General features: G+C 33.4%; 1 protein-coding gene across 3 annotated transcripts in view; it reads right to left on the bottom strand.

The window, feature by feature from the left end:
• LOC126826878 (protein kinase C iota type) overlaps nucleotides 1–18,585 on the bottom strand; it is a 32,262-nt gene extending 13,677 nt beyond the window's left edge. For 2 of the 3 annotated variants that reach the window (XM_050555977.2, XM_050555976.2), the window contains exons 1-10: nucleotides 18,433–18,585; nucleotides 8,674–8,747; nucleotides 7,469–7,590; nucleotides 5,247–5,336; nucleotides 3,560–3,610; nucleotides 2,925–3,010; nucleotides 2,440–2,583; nucleotides 1,999–2,068; nucleotides 1,769–1,809; nucleotides 1,327–1,356 (exon numbers count right to left, since the gene is read on the bottom strand). In XM_050555977.2, the coding sequence (XP_050411934.1) occupies nucleotides 1,327–1,356; nucleotides 1,769–1,809; nucleotides 1,999–2,068; nucleotides 2,440–2,583; nucleotides 2,925–3,010; nucleotides 3,560–3,610; nucleotides 5,247–5,336; nucleotides 7,469–7,590; nucleotides 8,674–8,732 (693 nt within the window). In that variant the 5' untranslated portion in view covers nucleotides 8,733–8,747; nucleotides 18,433–18,585. The remainder of the gene's footprint in view (nucleotides 1–1,326; nucleotides 1,357–1,768; nucleotides 1,810–1,998; nucleotides 2,069–2,439; nucleotides 2,584–2,924; nucleotides 3,011–3,559; nucleotides 3,611–5,246; nucleotides 5,337–7,468; nucleotides 7,591–8,673; nucleotides 8,748–18,432) is intronic. The other variant, XM_056102163.1, reaches the window with a different exon arrangement.
• Nucleotides 18,586–18,720: the final 135 nt, after the last annotated feature.

Here is an 18,720-nt window from a genome sequence, read left to right on the forward strand (position 1 = left end):
ATAGGAATAATCCTTAGGGTATAAGGAATAGATATGCAAAGTTTCAAAAGAATTTGTTCAGAATTGCAGCCTGTGAGCGACACAAAGACACCCACAAAAATTGGGCATGGTACTGTCCTAGGGGGTGGGGCATGCACCAAAAAAAATAGAGGTCATCCTTAGGGTATAAGGAATAGGTATGAAAAGTTTTCAAGAACATCCATTAAGAATTGTGGCCAGTAGGCACCACACAGACCCAAACGAAAAATGGGTGTGGCTCAGGCCCTGGGGGTCGGGCATTCACCAAGAATAATAGGAAGAATCCTTAGGGTATAAGGAATAGATATGCAAAGTTTCAAAAGAATTTGTTCAGAATTGCGGCCTGTAAGCGACACAAAGACACCCACAAAAATTGGGCATGGAACTGTCCTAGGGGGTGGGGCATGCACCAAAAAAAATAGAGGTCATCCTTAGGGTATAAGGAATAAGTATGAAAAGTTTTCAAGAACATCCATTAAGAATTGCGGCCTGTAGGCGACACACAAAGAAAAAAATGGGGGTTGGACATGCACCAAAAACAATAGGGGTGATACTTATGGTATAAGGAATAAGTATACAAAGTTTCAAGAGAATCCGTTAAGAAATGCGTCCTGTAGATGACAAACTAACAAATACAAAAAAATGGGCATGGCTATGCCCCTGGGGGTCAGGCATGCCCCAAAAACAATAGGGATCATCCTTAGAGTATAAGGAATAAGTATAAAAAGTTTCAAGACAATCCATTAAGAATTGTGCCTTGTAGGCGATCCAGAGACGCACAAACATACACACACCCACAGACAGACAGGGGCGACGGCATAATACGTCCACATTATGAATGAGAAATGACCTTTCTGGCACAGATATAAATCAGTTTAAAGATAATAATAATACGTATCTGGCATTGTGGCTATATATATACATCTATAACAAGCATTAGACTATCACAATAAACAGTCACTGAGACATAATATCATGCATTTCTGAATGAAAATTTACTTTTGGGGTGAATGCCAGAATAATTAGAATTTAGGATTCATAATTTGCATGTGCAAGCAATGCTTGGAAGTGTTTTTCAAATTCCTTACTTAATACAACAATTAATTACACATGCTCACTTGCTCAGATGAGATGTTGATTACTTAGTTGTACAAGGAAACAAAAAAGACATGCAAACATGTAAAGCAAGTCAAAACATGTTACACTTGGCGCATGAAATAAATGATAGAAAAATATTTGGATTGATGAAAACTGAGTGATGAAACAAAAGCATAATATACAGGCATCTACTTTCACCATAAACTATACCTCAGCATTTTGTTCTTCTTCATTTTCCTCCTTTTATAAACAATAAATCAAATAAAGACTAAATTATAAAAATAAAACATCTCATTGACATTTTGTCTAATATTATTTTCATGGACTATGAAAGGAGACCAGAAATTGGTGCAAAATGTGGGTCTTGGTTCCCTTATAACATATATAGTTATTGCTAAGAGAAAGGTATCATCAGTGATTGCTTGTTACATTCTTAATCGGTTTACTGGTAATTAAAATTAGACCTTATTTTCTGTTAATTCCTTTTTTTATTTCATCTTTGCACTCAATCTTTAAACTTCTTTAACACGACCTATCGTCTGACCAATAAAATGGATGACAATTTGACCAAGCTGTTAGCATAATTGAACAATTGTTGACAGATTAGTAGAGGTAAGTAATTTTTATAAATGATAATAAAAACAAGACTTACATCTTGACTCTTATCATAAACAACTTGAGATGGTCTTTGAGCTATAATACAAAACATAAATATCAAATTCCTGATAATAATATTGCGAAATTTTGATTAAGTCTGCTTTTACATATCTTTATAGTGATAATCATATGTGGTAAACATTTCAAGAAATTTTCAAAAGCCATAAACCACTGATTAATGTTTTCATTCATAATGTTTCATATTTAATGTTTCATATTTATTACCTGGTTGATTGGAATCACCATTTAGAGAAACTGCTCCTTCTTTTCTCTGAGTATAATTTTGATCAGGATCCTTTAATTAGAATATTAATACAGTCCATGTTATAAAATCATGTATAACTATAATATCAATTTTGTCCAAGTTATAAAATTGTGTACAAATATAATATCAATACAGTCCAAGTTATAAAATAATGTACGTACAACTATAATATCAATTCAATCAAAGTTATAAAATGATGTACAAATATAATATCAATTCAGTCCAAGTTAAAAAATGTATGTAGAAATATAATATCAATTCAGTCCAAGTTATAAAATGATGTACACATATAATATCAATTCAGTCCAAGTTATCAAATTAAGTACAATATAAATTCAGTATAAATGAACTGTAAATTATAATACGATTTCTGACTGTTTAAGTATAAAAATGATAGTTACCATTAATGGTACAGCTGTTTTACCACATACTGTATGTATCTGTTTATGACATCGTTTATGTACCAACAATTTACACTGTATACATTTAAAACCTTGTCTACCAAGACCCCATATACGATCTGTACATAACTGACAGAATGCTTTCTGAAATTACACAAAATTTGAATAAAGTGAGAGATCCCTGTCAATAACTGAATAAGTCACTTAATTTCTGGGTATTAGCTCTGAAAACTTAACTTTTTATCATATGAACTTTCTGTGTAATAGATAAATGATTGCGGGTAATTGTATTTTGGGTATATTACTGGCTAACTTGAATTTGTTCTGAATAGCAGGACATATTTTCAATAATTACTGGAGTATGGTTATAATCAATATAATAATCATACTGAATTAAATTCATTTCTTAGCAATTGTGATAAAGCTAACAGTATCAACAGAATCTCTAATATAAATGCCTGTGGCTTATTTTGTCATAAACTTACCCTTGAAAAGCGTTTAGGTTGGAAGAGATGACCATTAACACGATATAATTTCCTCCATCGTCTAGCACCACGTCTATACATATTACCTAATAATATAAATATACATACAAATAAATACATATATTCATACCAAATGAAAGATGGGTTGACAGGCAACAACATACCCACAGCAGTTAAGTCGTCTGAGTAATCCACAAGCGTTGTCACATATTTATTCTTTTGTAGGTAATGGGAGCATTTACAAGGCATTAAAAACTGATCAAGAGTAACAATCCATTAATTATCAGAAATAATTAAAATTTGATTGGCTTCTAGTTCTTCAAAGTGCAAACCTTTATTACATAAAACATGTAATGGTATTCACATGATAACTTTAGCAATTTGTATGTTTTTCAAATTGATCAAGGGCCCCAATTCGGAGAGTAATTATGGGAAATTGTTGAATATTAACAGTCTTCTTCGTTTCATGAATATAAAAACTGTTTAAAAATTCAACAGATATTAAAACTATTTTTTTTTTAAAATTCTTGAAGTGTTGTGTTCAACCATTACCAAGGGTTTTTATCAGTCAGAATCTCATAACTGTAATAACAGTAATTTAATAATATTTAATATTTGACAATGTGAAGACTTACGATCTTCTCCTGCACAAGGCATTCCTGGTTTCTCTGGCAAATTAGGAAAGACTGAAATCAATAAAAAACAAAACAATATAACAATATCATAATGGGAAATAAAATTAAGAATGTAACAATTCAAAAATTGTTGAACTGGTCACTTGGAAAAATTGGTTTACACATTAGGAAATCTTGATGATACATTTCTAAATTATTAGTTTCATAGGGATTAATTAGTTATCTGTATGAATATTTATTCATCCTCAGCATTTTGTTTCTTCTTTATGTTATTATATGTTTCATTTTGTTGGTTCAATTTACAGGTTGATTTTAGTTGTGATTCTTCCTTTATACAGTGGACATCCGACATCATACGGGATCGTTACAATATGTCGGATTACGCAGTGTCAGAAAACTCAGTTTTCTCAAAACCGGAAATACTGTAACTTCGAAAACCGGAAGTATTATTAATGTAGCTTCGAATCACCAGAATGTTATTCCCTTTAAAAATGATAAATCTTTCTGTACATTCAAAACTTTATTTCATTAATTTCTATTTCATTTAACATGCGTAGGCATTTTGAATAGGTCAAGTGTGTCATTAATTTATCATCTTCGCCGTCTTCAGTTGATCACACTCTTGTCTTTGCTATCACGTGTTCATTGATAATGGGCGTACTCGATTGAACGTTCCGGAATTGAATTCTCTCAATCCCAAAAATAGTGACAATCGCGTGAAAATGGGTACTTCGGGCTACAACGCATGCGTTGATCTCATCCAACCATGCAACCGAAACTCGTTCGTCGTGTTTAATTATGTCACAATTCTACTCACACCACCTCCGTTGTCGGGACTGACAGAACTGTGACAGGACTGAATTCCGCGTCACTCGATTGATATTCTGTCAATTCGGGACGTTCCGGACTGTGAATCGAGCATCCCCAGGGTGTCGACACAAGATTCGAAGAGATCCGTAGGGTGACCAAACTTATAGGTTATTATGCGCAACAAATGTTTCCAACAGGTGCTTGGAATATTTTTACGACTGTGAATTGTTGGGGGAAAATTCGTGGATATTCTTGAGTATTTGTCACAACTGTCGTACAAGAGATTAAAATTATAAAAGTAATCAACAAAGACCCTTGGTAGCGAGTTTTAATCTCACACATATTGCTTGTTAATCTTTTGTGGCTTCACGCCCATCGAGTTTTAATCTCACCGATAATTGATTGGTTAGTGTTTGCTTCACAACTACCGATTGAAGGTCGGATTATTCGGTGTAGATTCAATGGAAATCATATGACGGGACGGCTGATTGATGTCGTAATCCGGAATATTCAGAGGTCGAATTACTCAGAGATTTTTTGGCTGCAGTAATAAGGAAATAAATCTGGACATGAAAATGGTGTCGGATTTCACAGACTGTCGGAGTGATCAGAGGTCGAATGTGACAGAGTGCACTGTAATTGATTTGACCAATAAATTAGACAAACTGATGATTTGTTTTGTCTAAACTGCCTTTAGCTTAAGTAGAGATGGGTGTCATGTACATGTACAAAGCCTGTTGCACTTACTCATTGCTTTCATATACCTTTTTAACAAAAGTGTTGTAATGGTGTACTCATTGCACTTTAAATAAAAGTGTACCAATACTATAATCACACCATGTTCCATTTTCCTGTTTAATTAATATATTATACATACCATGAATGGTTATTTCTGAATCTTTATTAACTTCATACAATCTGATAGCTTCATCTAATTCTATCTGTGATGATAGTGTACATGGATCACCTAAAAAATACACAATATAACTTTATTTATTATATACAAAAATAGAAAGTATGTCATATCTTAAATTAATGTATTCAATTTTGATTAATATCCTATTTCTCACCCTAGTCTCACCAAATTATCAAAATCCAAGCCTGGGTCGACTTAGTCTAAGCTAATTTTGGAAATGGAATGCTCAAATGTACATATCTTAGTAACTGCTTGATGGATATGTCTCAAATTTTGAACACAACTGTCAAGTCAAATTGAAAATTATTCTAAAGACCCAAAATAAATATCATTGCATAAACATTTATTTGGAAAATGAATAATAATCAAGAGGCAATGCGACAGAAATCCGATAAACATCTGTCTTAGTTAAACTTAACGAAATTAAAGACTAAATTTTGTAGTTTGTAATTTAGGCAATTAAAATATTTATATACCGGTATAGATGATTACAAGCATGCATATCTGACTAACAGAAATTCTATATGGGTTTCTAATACAACTTAATTGTGTGCATCCTTATTAGGAAATTAGATACTAAACAATTTCCTAATAAGGCTGAATAAAGTAGGAAGTACACACAACACAGCATATAAAAAAAACTGCAGACAAAATTAAATAAACATAACCTGAAATCATATAATTCCCATAAAATTTGATAAATTATTGATTCACTGTATCTAGGTCATGTAGAAAAAAAATAAATTAATCATTAAAATAAATGTTCCAGTTACTTAATTTTAAGTAAGGGAGGTAATCTCATGGGTTATTTGCTTGTTTTGTGAATTATTCTAATGGAAAAATTTAATTAGCATTAAGTAAGCTATATGTCTGGATTTTAGAAGATTTAATTTAAAATGAATTATTCAACAATCAAAATACATAGAACTGTAAGAAACGAAAACAATAAAAAGGTTATGATAAATATATTATTCATTGAAGCAAGTTGTATAAATACTGTGTTAAAATAAATTGAAATAACATTGACGTTCAAACATGGTAACATGATCATGACTATTTCTATATCAATTCACAAAAGAATCAATAGGAAAAGATGAAGTGATAATGATAGAGGAAAAACATGAGAATTGTGATTGCCACACCTAATTTCCAAGCAGTCAAAGTTCATAAAAAAAACTAAATTGGTTTAATATTTTCTTGAGAAAATATCATTTCACTAAAGAGTCAATATGAAAAGCTACAGTGATGATAAGAGGAAAAAACAGTGTTGCAAAAACATTGGGTTTTCTATTTCCTTAAAGTAGCTAAGTCTCTAACTCAGTATCACCCAAAGTCTTACACGTTGAAAACACAAATTATTTGTGAATTTAAATTAACATTGATGTTGTGATCTTACTGGGGAAAGATGGGCTTCTGATATCCAATATTTAAGACAAAATAAACAGTTTACCATTGGTACACGAATCGTGTACCATAGTGCGTTTCATCGTCATCTGTAACAAGTGACCAGAAAGAGCGAGGCTAGATATATTCCACAACTCATGTCATACGGCGACGCCATAACTTGTCTGGAGAGCATGCGCAATAGATTGGAATAACCAGATGCTAGAAATTTCTATTCGGTTGAAACTCATGCCGTATTTCGCTGGACTTAACTGATTTGAAATTAGAGTCAAAACGGAAACAATTGAATGTAAATCAGTTCATATACAATCAGATTAAATGATTATATGCGTTGCGAACCATTTGTTTCAATTTCTAGGTCCCAAATATTAGCGATTTAGCTCCTTTAAGTATCTGGAATCATGATTGCCACACTAAAATTTCTAAGTTCTCAAAGTTTATAGACAAAATAAATTGGCCTAATATTTTCTTAAGAAAATTGATCAACTCTCACGTCAGAAAAATTGTAATATACATGTACTATAATTCGACGTATTGCCTACTCCACTAAGACATATACCATGTAAAGCATAGTAATTGTTTCTTACCTGAGAAATAAAATTCTTATATGTTATTACAATGGTTTTTTTATGTTTCAATTTTGATAGATAAATTATTCCAGTTGGCAGAAATAAAATATGGACACTTTCTTTTAGATATCAGTGTTAGACTGATATCAAATACAGTGATAATATGATAATACAGATTTATTAATAAAATAGTGATCTAAATTCATTTACCTTCTTCATCTAGCCATTTCACTGTAAACGGTTGTTGCTCATCAAACTTACATATGTCTTTAATTTCTGTACAGAATTTACCATAAGATATATCATTCCCAATACTCGTTACCAAAATGTCCCTGCAGTAAATACTGGCAATGCAATTTTTTGTTGAGATCGGAATAACTTAACAAACTTTCAATTAATAATTGATAATTCCTCTGTAAAAAGTCCACAGAGTGCATATACATTCACAACATCTGTCATGTTGTGGTTCTTGTTATTTTGCCTATATTAATCCATGTGACAAAACAAAATTCATCTTCACAGTGAGAACACAATAAACATGACTTACAACTTACTATGCCAAAGTTTATAATGTTTAATATTAAAATAATGTATTTAGCATACCGGTACTCATTAAAGTGAGACTACAGATTATACTACTTTTTGATTAATTTTAATTATAACATATAATATCCAAATTCCAAACATCAACTTTAAGGATCAAAACTAAATAATGTTTGGATCTCTATGTCTTAACCATTCAGCTCTCCAAGATCATACATAGTCACAGGGAGAAACTGAGCTGATATATCTTTTTCTTTCTCAATTATCCAGATATGGTAATTGCACCACAATGTTCTTAATGATAACGACTGCAATAATAGTAGCCAAAAAGCACGAAAATTCATACAAGTGATATACATGTGTATGCACTGATGAGTATACCGCTTCGAAGGAATCTGTATGTCAATGAATTACATCTAACACAAGGACATTCATGAAAATAAAAAAAATGAAATAGATTTGTGTTTGTTTTGCCGATTCTAGATTTTAACTAAGCAGATTAACCTATTATAATATTAATAATTACATTAAAAGTTAACACAAGTATATGTCCTGATAATAATTACATTATATTAACACAAGTATATGTCCCGATAATAATTACATTATATTAACACAAGTATATGTACCGATAATAATTACATTATGTTAATACAAGTATATGTACCGATAATAATTACATTATGTTAACACAAGTATATATACCGTCTTCATATCAATCAATTAGTTTTCATACAAACCAAGACATTCTGGTAATTAAAAAGAATTCAAATTAAAACCTCACTATTTGAATAAACAGTATTCAATCGACATGATTTTTATAACTATGGCTGACTACAAATGGTGAAACTAAAACATTCTACAGTACATACCCATTGTATCCCACTTTTATCCGAATAGCAGAATCATCTGGCGATTCTTGTGTTGGCATGGTTACTGCTTAAATCTATAAAATAAAGATTGAACTAATCAATAAATAATTTATTAATATTAGTTGCCAAAATTCAAAGATATTATTTAATAGCCATTTCTTGATGGAAGTCACAAACCAACAAATATTTGAGATATCCAACCTGCGTGACCCAGACATTTCTCACTGCCATAGCACATGTTATGGCTGCCTCCGGGTCAATTCAGCCCCCACTCAATGAGTACATATACATGTCTTACAGGTCATGAAAGAATACCAGATGTATATGCATGCATAGTTAACAAGACTGATTGTGTCCTCATAAATACAATATCAGTCCTCCAAAAAAATATAATTATTTATTAATTTCCTGAACATAAATCTCTAGATTAATAAAACTGTCCAACATTCAATGAATGGCTGATTTAGCATTCATTTAATGTTGCAATGATGTTACATAAAAGAACAATATAATAAACATCCTTGTTTCGTTCTATCTTTCTTTTTTTAAATTTTCAGTCATATCACAAAAACTCTACCTACATGCTAGAATAAGATATCCTTTCTCATACTGTATGAAAACCGAAACATACATGAACACATGTTTCACTTAAAACTGAATAAAGTAGTACTACCATATGTTCATTCAAGAAAAAACAATACATGTTAATATAACAAAAAAAAGAAAAATTCCCAAAACAATGCCAAAAGGTGGTAAAATGGGTGACAATTTGGATAAATATATTTTGGGGGCTACCATGTGAAAATAATTGTATATCAATATACATACATGTACTTCTAACATATTTTTCAAATTATGTTATTCAGCATCTCAATAACAAGTAAATAATTTAATATCATTTAAATTCCAAAACCTTTGGATAAGGGTTTACAAGAAAAACAGGTCATTTCAAGACTAACATATGGTTCAATTTTATTTCAATAATTCACTTGCACGTTCGTGTCTTTAGCAGTCGGTGTAAACCAGTGAAAACCCACAAGGTTTGACAGGTGACCCTACTCCTCGTCATGTACAACCAGGGAATTGAAACCACGCCAGTTGACTCAATAAAGAAGCAGTGGGGAATTCTAATGATGTCAACATATTTATGTAACCACCAAACTTGTAATGCAAAACACAAGGCTAAAATTCAAATTTGTTCTTGTGCCCGCACCGCAGGGAGACAAACTCCTCGAACCCCCTATGCCCCAGTGCTTCAGATTCCTTATAATAAAAGCCCTGCTATTCCATTCTAATTAAAATACAATCAAATTTGTTATACTGTAGAAATTATCATTTATTAGCCGAATATTTATTAGTATCTTTGCCCAAGGCCATGGCTGTAAAACAAAATATGCCAAGGTGGGGTTATTGATTACTTTCCGAAATAGATCAACTTGAAAGATTAAGATACCTATAACTATTATAAGTAAAGTGGTTGTGATCAACGACAGGATTACCCCTTGGCTAAATGGCATTACCCCATGGTGAAATGAACTGGTCTGGTGCTTTGCTTGAGAGACAAATTTTTCTGATATTATTATTACTAAGTTAGTATTTTTTTCATTTTCCCACAATTTCCCACAAAAGCTTAGTCTTGATCATCCAGCCCATATTGTCTCCTCCGAATATAATACAATAGTAGTACATTTATATAAATTATACAAATAGTCATACAGAGATTCCTGTATGTCTTACTATTGGTTAAGAGTACAAATGGCCTTCATTATCTATTTGTTATTATATACACATACAGGTAAGGTGTTCCATGATAAGAAATACCTCCAGATATATTGATACATGTAATTATGCAGACAGTTGTGATGCATTTATAAGGTATAATTTATAAACATTCAAGGTAGAAAAAAAAACTATACTGCGATCATAGTGATCATACACAACTCAGCACAAAGCCATTCTTAGGTGCAAAATGGGTTAAAAGCCCTTGGTTAGAAATCCATCATGATAAACCAGTCTACTGACCCTTCTCCACGGTTAATGCTAACTCAATTTTTTGTCATAGGTCATGTGATGTAAACAGGGCTAGCGCTAATCCCAACCCTAACCCCAATGCTTACCCTAACCCTAACCTACAATCTCACCAACAATCATGTGCCCTAACCATATTTACATCTCAGCGACTGTGACAAAATTTGAGCTGGCTGTAACAAACAGATTTAGCACTTCTCTCCACTGATTGATAGGCCTTGATTATCATGGCTATTTTATATGAAACATTACAAGAGCTACATGTAGTTTTGTAAACAAAATATCGTAAAGTTGTTACAACCGACAATCTACAAAACACTGTAATTCAGACTCTTTAGCGCCAGAACCGTCATCAAAATAATTAAAGATACCTTATGTAAGATTTAGATGAAGAGCTGGCAATTCTTGCTATACAGTGCAAAAATAGATAATGCAAAATGAACATAATATTGAAAATTTCATTGAAATTACTTTATTCTGTAGTTTTGACAAGACGTGTGTATTGATTGTGTATTATCATAACCACATTACTGGAATATTCAAGTTTTAGCCTCGCTTTCTCATTTGTAAATTAAATCATTAAATGGCCAAACCATTCTAATCTAGTTAAAATCTAGAGTATACAATGGCATCAAGAGTTGATTATGGTCTTGTCATGTTGATAAATGTCTAATTAACATTTAAGGCCTAAAGAAAGACCTACAATAGGCAAATTTAGCTCTTGAATAATACATCTATAAATAAGGCCAATTTCTGGCTGTGTGAGGCACTTGACAATGACTGCTATTTTGTTCACACTAGTAATATTCATTGTATGTCGTACCGTAGCTGAGACAATATTGGCTTTAATGATCTAGGCTAACATAAGATCTAATCCTAAAATTAATTCAAGATCTACCACTACTAATAATAGTATATTTATCCAGAAGGTGAAATTTTTCTTGAGATATTTTTTCTTGTCATCCAAGATACATATCCATCAAAAAGAATGTATAGCACAAATTAGTAGGAAACTATATTTGTTGTTTAAAGATACATTATGGGAAATTCGATAACGAGTTGGCAGTTCTCACTATAATAGTTAACAAGCCAACAGTGAGGCTGATGTCCCCCGCCGAAATAGGAAAATAATTAGAGGACACATATAAATTTATCACAAATTATCTTTTACAAAGTATTGAACAATCAAACAGTATATCTTTACTTATAGTCTAAGCATACAATGTTTTTGATGGAATAATTATAGCATATTAAGGGGAAAACATACTCAATTCGAAGGAGAGTTATTGTGTTCCAAAGTCTCAGCAAATCAAATTGCTTATCGCTCTGCTTAATCTGAGCAGAAAATGCTCATTATCGATCTTAGTCAAGGTATTTCTGTAATGAAATTATACACCAAGTTTCATCACTCTCACTTAATTAGAACTAAAGTTATAGTGTCCCAAAGCATCAACCAATCAAATTGTTTATCTACTTAATTAGAACTAAAGTTATAGTGTCCCAAAGCATCAACCAATCAAATTGTTTATCTCTGCTTACCCTAAGCGGAACGGACAGACAAACAGACAGACGGACGAACCCATTTTAATAGTTCCCTGCTTTCTTCGAAAGGCGGGGGACAATAAGCATGAACATTTACTCAATTCGAAGATCAACCAATCAAACGGACAGACAGACAAACAGACAGACGGACGAACCCATTTTAATAGTTCCCTGCTTTCTTCGAAAGGCGGGGGACAATCAAAGTAGGAGAGTTATTGTTTTCCAAAGTCTCGACCAATCAAATTGCGTATCGCTCTGCTTACCCTGAGCAGAAAATGCTCAATTATCAAACTTAGTCAAGGTATTACTGTAATGAAACTATACACCAAGTTTCATCAATCTCACTTAATTAGAACTAAAGTTATCGTGTCCCAAAGCATCAACCAATCAAATTGCTTATCTCTGCTTACCCTAAGCGGAAAATGCTCATCTTCGAACTCCATCAAGGCATTGACCTAATCAACACATACACCAAGTTTGAACATTCTAGCTCAATTAGGAAGAGAGTTATCGTGCCCCAAAGTATCAACCAATCAAATTGCTTATCTCTGCTTACCCTAAGCGGAAAATGCTCATCTTCGAACTCCATCAAGGCATTGACCTAATAAACACATACACCAAGTTTGAACATTCTAGCTCAATTAAAAGTTATCGTGTCCCAAAGCATCAACCAATCAAATTGCTTATCTCTGCTTACCCTAAGCGGAAAATGCTCATCTTCGAACTCCATCAAGGCATTGACCTAATCAACACATACACCAAGTTTGAACATTCTAGCCCAATTAGGAAGAGAGTTATCGTGTCCCAAAGCATCAACCAATCAAATTGCTTATCTCTGCTTACCCTAAGCGGAAAATGCTCATCTTTGAACTCCATCAAGGCATTGACCTAATAAACACATACACCAAGTTTGAACATTCTAGCTCAATTAGGAAGAGAGTTATTGTGTCCCAAAAAGTGTGACGGACAGACAGACGGACGGACAGACGGACGGACAGACGGACAGACAGACGGACAGACAGACGGACGAACCCATTTTAATAGTCCCCTGCTTTCTTCGAAAGGCGGGGGACAAAAACTAGACAATGTAAAGGTAATTTATTTGCTGAAAATTGCATTCAAATTGATCCACTATGAACCGAGAACTACCGGTAGGCGGTTGAAATTTCCAGCTAGCCTTGATCATCATTTCTATTAAAGTCAATTTGATAAACAGCATAGTCTCGATTATCCATTTAATTTTAATTGTTAAATCGTGAAGGAAAGTTATGCAGTAAATCGCCTCACAATCCACTAAAGTCGCAGGCTAGCGATGCCATCCAGAGTTGATTATGGTCTGGATAGGTTAATTAATGTCTAATTAATAATTTAGATAACATTTCAGGCCTAAAGAAAGACCTGCAATAGACAGATTTAGCTCTTGCATAATGTATGTTTAAGGCTTTTGAGTAGTCTAAAATATGCACAAACTTTTCAACACCAATCTTATTAAGACCTTGCATTCTTGTTCCATGTGTAAAATAACCCGGGGGTCACATAACAGTGGAAAGAAAAATTTTATTTATAGCAAACAAGAAGGTTTCTCCGACCTAGATTATGACGTTGTACACATCGGTCAAGTCATCCACAGTAAACAATCATGGCTGCCTCCAGCTACTGTTTCACACTGAACGACATATCCCAATTAAGTCACATGACCAGAAGGAATTCCCTCTACGACGCAATTATCCAGGTCTACCATCTATCACGACTGGAACATCACTGAATTTCTTATTTTGATGGTCAAAGACTACCATTTTTGAATGTCCTATAAAATGATTTTGAGTGCTTCGGAGTACTGCACTGAAGTAAATATCTTATGAACAAAACTTACAGTGCTGGATTTAAAATGTTTATGGTTTTTCAATGTTTATGGTTTTGAAATGTCCCTTTCAATCTACGACTGGGATTATCGATATCTCTATTTAGCATGAACTTATAGACTTTCATAATCTGATTAAAACACAGATCCTATTTCGTTACGTTTTTTTCTAGTTCAAAATTTTGTTTTACTTGTCTGTACTACACTAGGCTCTGGAAGAGTTGTTATATAACCTGCGTTCTGGACGCCGTGAGGGATTAGCCAATGAAACCATCTGTTACGGCGATTTTCTTGGCGTGTGCTGCACAGAACTGTGGGTAAACCACTAGAAACGTGAACGCTGATTGATTAATCAATGTCTGATGTCATAGGGTCAAAAGCCATTAAAAACGAAATATAGATCTGCATCTTAATCAGAGTGAGACTTTCAAGGAAACTCATCATTTTTGGGTATTTCCATGGATATCAGACAAACTACGGTCTATAGTCAAAATTGATGAAAATCAATGCAGTCATAACTGAGAAAATTCAACTTTTGTTGTCATCAGCACCCTTTATTATCATGCTATTGGGTCAAGTATGGAACATTGTTGGTGAATAATTCTGGTATTGTTTTTGTGATTAATATGTAGTTTATCACCCCAAATAACAAAAAATGTCATATCTTATGAACAAAACTTACAGTGCTGGATTTAAAATGTGCATGTACTCAATGACCTTAAAACAATAAACTTTACCAAGAATCTCAATGAAATAATTACTTATTTATGCATTGACTAACACAGTAAGTGCAGTGAGTAAGACTGCAATACAGACAAAACAGACAAAACAGACAAGACAAACCTGCAGACCATACTAAACTTAGGATGTCTGTCTATGTAGTTAGCTCCGCTTGAGAACCGACACTCAGCTATTTGACCAACATTTTATGTCCTAAATCGACAATTTTTAGTCAAAAACACTAAATGTACACTTCGAGAATTTTGTTGAGTATTTATTTTGCTGCCATTTAATAAAATTGAAACAAGTTTATTTAGTTTTTGTTTGTGACAGATGTGAAATGGAGTAGAAACGCATTACAAAACAGTATACTAATTTTTGGATACCGCTGCCATTTAGGTCCGAGATCTATTCTCGAGGAATGAAGTAGCTGGATCTCTTTATGCACAATAACCTGCAGACAAGACAAACTACATTGCATGAGATAAACAACAAAATCAAATCAAGTGAATAAATGTGTTTATATATATATTGTAAATATTGTAAAGAATTGTACACTAATTATAATGTATGCATAAATGTGAAATAAAATATAATGATCTGAAGCAGCTACGTCACTTCTGGGTAGACATTTGATTCAATTTGAAAGCGGGACATTTAATTAAGTGATAAACCATACATGTAGCTTGATACAGATACTATATAATATACTCAGCCAAATTAAAAACTTGACACTGATGAATTTCAACAAATTTTTTTTTCTGGTAAGTCAAATAAATTTTAAAGTGTTTCTAACGATAGTAAGTAGTAAGAAGCCTTTAATTTCATAAAATTGTAAAGTCACGTGGATCACGTGACTTTTGAGCATATAAAGATGAAAAACACGTGCAAACACAAACTCATGAGGTCAATCGATGCAAGTTTGCTTAAACTAACACGCACACGTAACTTGAACTGGAAAAACAAATTAAAATTGTTATTTTCATCTTTGTTAGAAAATGCCGCGCCTTTCAAATGTAGAACGTCTACGTGCTATAGGTAAGAGCCTTTAATTGTTCACGCCAGACAATAATTAATCTTAGAATGAGAGTGCTTCAAACTGGAACTATTGCCGACCGCCCAAGGGCGGGAGCGCCACGTGTGATGTCACTCCAGGAAGATCAAGCAATACGATTACGTCATCTTAGAAACAGATTTGTCACTGCAACCTCCACAAGTAGAGAGATGTTTGGTGGAAGAGTAACTGCACAAACTGGTCGAAATCGCTTGCAGGCTGCTGGTCTTCGAGCTCGGAGGCCCTATAATGGACCAATATTGACACCTCTTCATCGCCGTAACCGACTTGTGTGGGCCACAAGACACATAAGATTTACTCAAAGACAGTGGAATTCGGTTGTCTTTAGTGACGAATCACGATTCACTTTGAGATTTGCCGATGGCAGGGTCCGTATGTACCGCAGACGAGGTGAACGTTACGTTCAAGTATGCGTCAGAGAAGTTGACCGATTTGGTGGCGGCAGCGTCATGGTTTGGGGTTCTTTTTGTGCACATTGACGTTCTCCTCTTGTTGTTGTCCAAGGGAACTTAAATGCTGTCCAGTACAGGGATCAGATTTTGCAACCTCTTCTTCTTCCGTTTATGCAGAGACATGGGCCTGGACTAACGTTTCAACAAGACAATTTCATTTTGGGGGGTACTGTGACATCACAAACGTTATCAATGTCAAGGACTTTCGGCGAGACGTATTTTTGCTTTCTGTTGATGTCAAGGTCCTCTGTGCACAACATAACACTAAAATAGTTGCCTTAAACCAAATATTAAAAATCTAGTCCCAAAAATCCTGAGTGTCAAGTTTTTAATTTGGCTGATTATATATATGTAGTTAGTAATTAGTATTGGGTAAGTATTTGGTTGTACAGTGGCTAAATCATCCAGCTGTGTTCTCATACATGTAGCTAGGACGATGAACTGGTTGTTTATTCTCATATTACGGAAGGGACTTTCTAGCTGAGAGTCCAGTGCCTAACCAAGTACGGTACATGTACCATGATTTTGTGCAGTGAATAAGGGTTGTTTATGGAAGCGATTTTACATAAGCAATAATTGCTTCTTATCGTATCCATATAGTATGTTAAATATATCTGTGACTCACTAAGATTACTAAGAAATAAAATATTGTTTAAACTGAATAAAGGTTAGAGTTTATGTACCATTATGGAATGTGATTAAACTAAACGTCTCACTTTTCTCCACCAACGGGCGAATGAAGACATGCATATATGCCATGTAGTGTCCAATGAGGCAAAATTTTGCCCTATTACTGTAGTAGCGGTTCAGCTAATCCAACAAGTTACTCTTTAATATACTGATGACATAACATCTAACATCCGAAAAGTCAAAAGCTAGTTCCAAAATTCAAAATTTTCAGTTATCTACATGTACATTGCAAACATTAAACTCGCATCCAGTCCATTTATTTCACACAAAATCTTTTTTTACTGTACATTTACGAGATTTCTCAAAATTCTTTGCAGACAAGCAACCACAAACCACAAAACAGGAAATTACCTACATTGGCAATAGTAAAACTTCAGCAAATTCAAATTCTGAACAGGATTTGAAACAAAATTTATATATTTTTCATTTATTTTCCATATTAATTCATTTCATTTGTTATTATACTACATGTAGTTATCTAACTTGTCCTATTTAAATCATTTATATTTGGTCCTAAGTCTATGTCTCAACGGACTCTGTCGAAAACACTGCAACATTATATAAAATTATTCTTCGTTTAGTTCGAGTAGGGCTGGCAGAAAATATTGATATTGCCGATAATTGTCCGCAAAGCGTTTTGAAGATTGATAATGGATATAGATTTAAAATATTGATGATCCCACAATTATAGGTAGGCTACTGGTAGTCACTTGTGTGAGAAGAAATCCACAAAAGATAATCCTTATCACAGTGTTCTTTCCAACACGTGCTTGGGCCTTGCTCGGTAAATGTAATTGAACAGAAAAGTCATTCAACACACGTTTTGTTTTTCACCTGAAACGCCAGCACCTCCGAGTAAAAATGCCTGTGCTAGCAAAAAGTTCCTCATCATGAAATGTGTGTCATGGATGGTGGATGTTATCTCAAGAGTAATGAATTGCTTGCCAAGAGGCGTTAAGAGTTTACATTAGTCTGAAATATCTGACTTCCCAGTTCCTCTACTTGACGATTATTATCAAATGACATGGGTGAGGCCTGATCGACCTGGATTTCTCACCCTCAGGTAGGTTACTTCAGTACTTGTCACTTGTTATTGTTAATCCAAACTCAACAGCAAGAAACATTCGAGCTGAGGAGGATTTCACCAAAACGTCATAGAATGCTTGATTGTTTTTATTTTCTTATTCCTTATTCTTTTTAAATCGTTTAAACCTTTTTAATTTGATTTTTTAAATTATTATTATTATTTACTGTTACAGATAATAGGCCTAGATATAGCCTACTACTCAACAAACTCAAGTCAAAGCCAAGGATCTCATTTTGTACCCATCTGCATCAATACCAAATTAACAATTGTAATGAAATTGAAACCCACAGACATTTATACTTACCAGTTACGATATAATCTTTAGAACAACCATTAATTAACAACAATAGATGATTAATTGTGGAAGAATTTTTAAAGAATTCACACCTCACAAATTATATGAAGGGACCTGCCAAAAATACCGAATGTTTACCGAAAAACGGAAGTCACGTGACAAATTAATTTTGATCAAATTTGTTTGTAGTTTTTCATTAAAATAAAATGCCCATACCCTGTGAATAACACTGCATCAATATATTACAAAATAAAACCTATTTAATGAAAAGTTGTAGTATTTACGACACCCGTTCTA

The sequence above is a fragment of the Patella vulgata genome, chromosome 7, assembly GCF_932274485.2.
Source record: "Patella vulgata chromosome 7, xgPatVulg1.2, whole genome shotgun sequence".
In the NCBI taxonomy this organism is placed as follows: Eukaryota; Metazoa; Mollusca; class Gastropoda; family Patellidae; genus Patella; species Patella vulgata.